This window comes from Glycine max, chromosome 5 (genome assembly GCF_000004515.6).
Source record: "Glycine max cultivar Williams 82 chromosome 5, Glycine_max_v4.0, whole genome shotgun sequence".
NCBI classification, from domain to species: Eukaryota; Viridiplantae; Streptophyta; class Magnoliopsida; order Fabales; family Fabaceae; genus Glycine; species Glycine max.
Window position 1 is genome coordinate 27,144,179 of NC_038241.2, and position 4,024 is coordinate 27,148,202.

At 37.2% G+C, this 4,024-nt stretch overlaps 1 protein-coding gene across 1 annotated transcript; it reads left to right on the forward strand.

Moving 5' to 3' along the window:
• Positions 1-1,281: 1,281 nt before the first annotated feature.
• LOC100802794 (uncharacterized) lies at positions 1,282-3,790 on the forward strand. The gene is made up of 2 exons (XM_003525798.5): positions 1,282-3,293; positions 3,459-3,790. The coding sequence occupies exons 1-2, from the start codon at positions 1,571-1,573 to the stop codon at positions 3,599-3,601; spliced, it is 1,866 nt and encodes a 621-aa protein (XP_003525846.1). The 5' UTR covers positions 1,282-1,570; the 3' UTR covers positions 3,602-3,790.
• The last annotated feature ends 234 nt before the right edge of the window (positions 3,791-4,024 follow it).

The following is a 4,024-nucleotide window of genomic DNA, read 5'->3' on the forward strand; positions in this document are numbered from 1 at the left end:
AAAAAAAAAGCTTGTCTCAATCAACTCTTCCTAATGAGATAGTCATGGACTCAATGAGTCCATACCCATTCAACAGGTAAGGAAGGGTTCAACCCTATTATAGTCTCATGGCCTTATTTATTTATGAACCATAGTAGTATTTTTTATTTATTTTTTATTTACAGTTCCATAATAGTATTTGTTAAGCTAGTATTTTATACTATAACACACTCATTTTTCATGGGACTTTAGAGCTTCATTAGATATTTGATTTAACTTGGCCAGCTGGTCTTGTTCTAAGCTCTCTTGTAGAATGTAATTTTAAATGCATTCTTAGCTTCCACGCTATTCAAGTTAACAAAACTTACTTGGAGCATTGAAAGAGAAACCTATGAAGCACGGCGCACCGGCTGAAAGACTTGTCAGGAGAGTCCGACATGACACACCACGGACATGTGTGTGCCACACATTTTTGCAATGTTCAATATTTTTTCATTTTTTTAGATTTTGACATAGCAACGTAACACCGCCCCCCCCCCCCCCCAACCCCCACAAAACATGGGAGAAGGTGAAGAAAGAATTTTTTATATTTTTTTTTTTTAGAAAACCGCCCCCCCCCCCCCCCCCCCCCCCCCCCACACACACACACACGCGCTAGACACATTTTTTAATATCTTTTTTTTTTAAATATCCTAAAGATTAAATTAATACTACCAAGTTTTTTTTTTCTTTTAATGGTGGTTTCTCTTAGTAATTTTTTTGAGACTTTTTATAAAAGAACTTGACAAGTTGTTTACTTAGATTTTTTTTTTTGTAAAGAGATAAACCTTTTGCGTTAAGAAATATCATGACTCTTAGTTTGTGAGATTTATCATATGAAAATTATAAAACTTAACTTGTTTTAAGATAAATATATAAAGCTTAACAATGTGTTCCTTTGTGTTATGTTTTAAACTTTAGTGCGCCCGTGTTATGTCTGATGTTTGTGTTGGAGTCCATACTTCTTAGAGAGAAACAGCCGCCGTTAGAATTTTCTTCAACTTTGGATCCGCTGTTCGAAGAAGCAATTTGCCTCCCACGGATGGAACAGAGTCACTTGGTGGGGAAGGTGGTGCCTAAGAAACTTACTTTCTGCACTGTGTAACATACTAACATGTGCATGTGCTACTCAACTCACTATCGTGTCACGAGGTCCTAAGCCTCCACTCTGCCCAAATAAACAATCTATAATCCAACTCTTTTTGTAGAGATCACATAAATCCTTCAACTAATTCTACTTAAAATATTAAAAATATATTTAGTGTTACATAGTGCTTAACCTATACATTACATAAAAACTCATGACTTCCCTCCATGTGAATATAAGAGAAACGTATTCTTATCCTTCCATATATAAAATGATTTGTTTTGGGATTTAATTCCACAATCAACCGGTCACCGAGGCACAAATCCTGCCTTATTATTGATCAGTAACAAGACATAGATACATTGAATAGTGAAAGACATCAATTTTATCAAATATAATTAGTGAGTTCCCCTACAACACAAAAAACCATCCAAAAATTCAATCTCAATTCCATTTCCATAAGCCATGAAATCCCGAATCCCAGAAATTTCAACCAGCAAGACTACTCACAATTTGAACTGTTCCTGTTTCTTCTGCATCTTGTCTGAAACCGTCCCTTCAGTGAGAAGAGCCAAAATATCCAATTACTTGAAACAAATGCCTCTCAGAGACGACCAAGAACATGTCTTGATCTTAAGTGGGCTTTGGAAAATCGCCATGACTAAACCAAACGACCCAGAATTCCCTTCCCTTGGCATCTTCGCATGCATGGCCAAACTTATTAGCAAAGGTGTCACTAATAGAAGTTGGCTTCTTAGACACCAGAACATATACATACCCTATTATGCAGCACATATCATTGGTTCCTATACCATAAAGAAAGCCAAGTTTGCCAAAAAAGCTGTTAAGTCCTTAGTGGTTCAGCCTTTACTTGAACTTCTTAAGGGTAAGATAAGTTGGGTTGAACAAAGGGTTGCACTTAGAGCACTGGCTCATATAGCTAGCCAGGAAGCAACTTTTGAAGCTCTTAAAGCGCATGAAGTAGAAATCATAGAAGCAGCCATGAACATAGCTTCCACGTGCCTAAACAAGGTATATGATGACTTTGTTGGGTTGAAAAAGTCAGAGAGATTGAAGTACCACAGGAACCTTCTAACAAGAGGGCTTGGAGGGTTTGAATTGGAAAACAGAAAGGCAGAAGAATGGGCTAGCCAACTTCAATGTAGGTCTCTCTATCTCCTACACTGTTTTGCATGCAGAGAAAGATCTCTCAGGTTAATATGCAAGAAGAAATTCTTGAAGGATTTGTGTGGAATGTGGGGGGGACTAAAAAACCCATCTTCACCTTGTGGAATAGGACTTTTGAAAACTCTTTGTCACACCCAAATGGGAAGAGAAAGCATAGCAGGTTTGCAAGAAGTGTTAGAGAGTTTGTGTAATGTTTCAAGATCCTCAGATGAAAGGCAACACATGGCTATTGAAAGTCTCATGCAGCTTCTCATGGACCCAGTTACAAGGTATAAAGTGATAGACAAGGTTGCTCCTGTGCTTGCTGATTTGGTTGAACTAAGAGACATCAAAGGGAAACACAAAATTGGAAAAACAATCATGAAGGTTCTCTTACATGACTACCACAAAATCAAGCTTTGCAAGGTGAGTTTGTATAGTGAAAGAACCAGGAGCAGGTTAGAAGAATTATGGGATTTGAAGGTGGAGAGAATCAACAGAGAGAAACTGATGAGTGTGCAAGAAATGAGAGAAAAAGAAGCCTTATCATGTGTTCTGAAAAAGGAAGGAAGTAAGAGTTTTTTTGCTGGGGAAATTGAAAAGGCAGTGGTGAAGTACTCAGAGGCTTTAAATTTTTGCCCTTTAAAACAAAGAAAAGAGAGGATTGTGCTTCATAGCAATAGAGCTCAGTGTTATTTGCTTCTTCAACATTCAGAAGGTGCCATCAGTGATGCCACAAGAGCACTGTGCCTATCGGGTGCGGCGCGTCCTCACGGTAAGAGCTTGTGGAGAAGATCACAGGCTTATGACATGGAAGGCTTCGCCAAGGAGAGCTTGATGGATTGTTTAGCGTTCATTGACACAAAGGGGTTGAAGATACCATACTATGTAGCACGGTTTTTCAACAAGCAAATTAATTCCTCGTGGCTCTTCGCTTCAGCTCAGTCAAAGTGGTATAGCAAACACGAAGAAATGAATGGATTTGTGAGTTTGAGTCAGAAAGCGATGAGAAAAATGAAAGGTGAATTCCACAATGAAGTCAATTATCTTATTTTTCCTCTTTCTTTTGTCTCATTTTAATTAAGTTCCACATGGGAGGTTTAATTGTGCAATTCATGGGTACATTTATATATATTAGTGGTGAATGGAGGGTCTTAATTAACTATTTTTCGTGTTTGCATAATAGGTATGAGTTACATTGTAGAAGAACCTTTCACTGGGAGAAGAGCAAGGGAGAGAAGAAAGTGTGTAAGGATGAGCCAGGGGAGAAAATTAGTGAGTGCAAATGTTAGAAGAAGCTGGCACTGTATCGAAAAGGATGAGGCATGAAGTGATTTATTATAGGAAAATGATATGTATGTTTGCCTTCATTCACAAGAAAGGGAGAAATTATTCTTCTATTAGTTCTATATATGGTAATTGCTTTTGATCATAAATTAGTAGTACATACAAGAAGTTGAAAAGAGGAGGTGAACCAAGACCTGAATCAATTAATTGTTTGAGTTTAATTACTAGAAACTTTGCCCATATTCTTACCTACGTTTACAATGTCAGACTTTTTACGACGGCAATGCTATTTATTAAGGAATTTTGTCGGTACCATAAGTTATGATTGGTTTACATAAGTAATGATATATTAACAAAATATATGCATGCCACTTAAATTCGCTTGAGGCTCCAACAAATAGTTTGTGACAAGGATAGCACGTTTGTACTTTGTATTTGTAGTTATATATTATTTAGGATATTGTT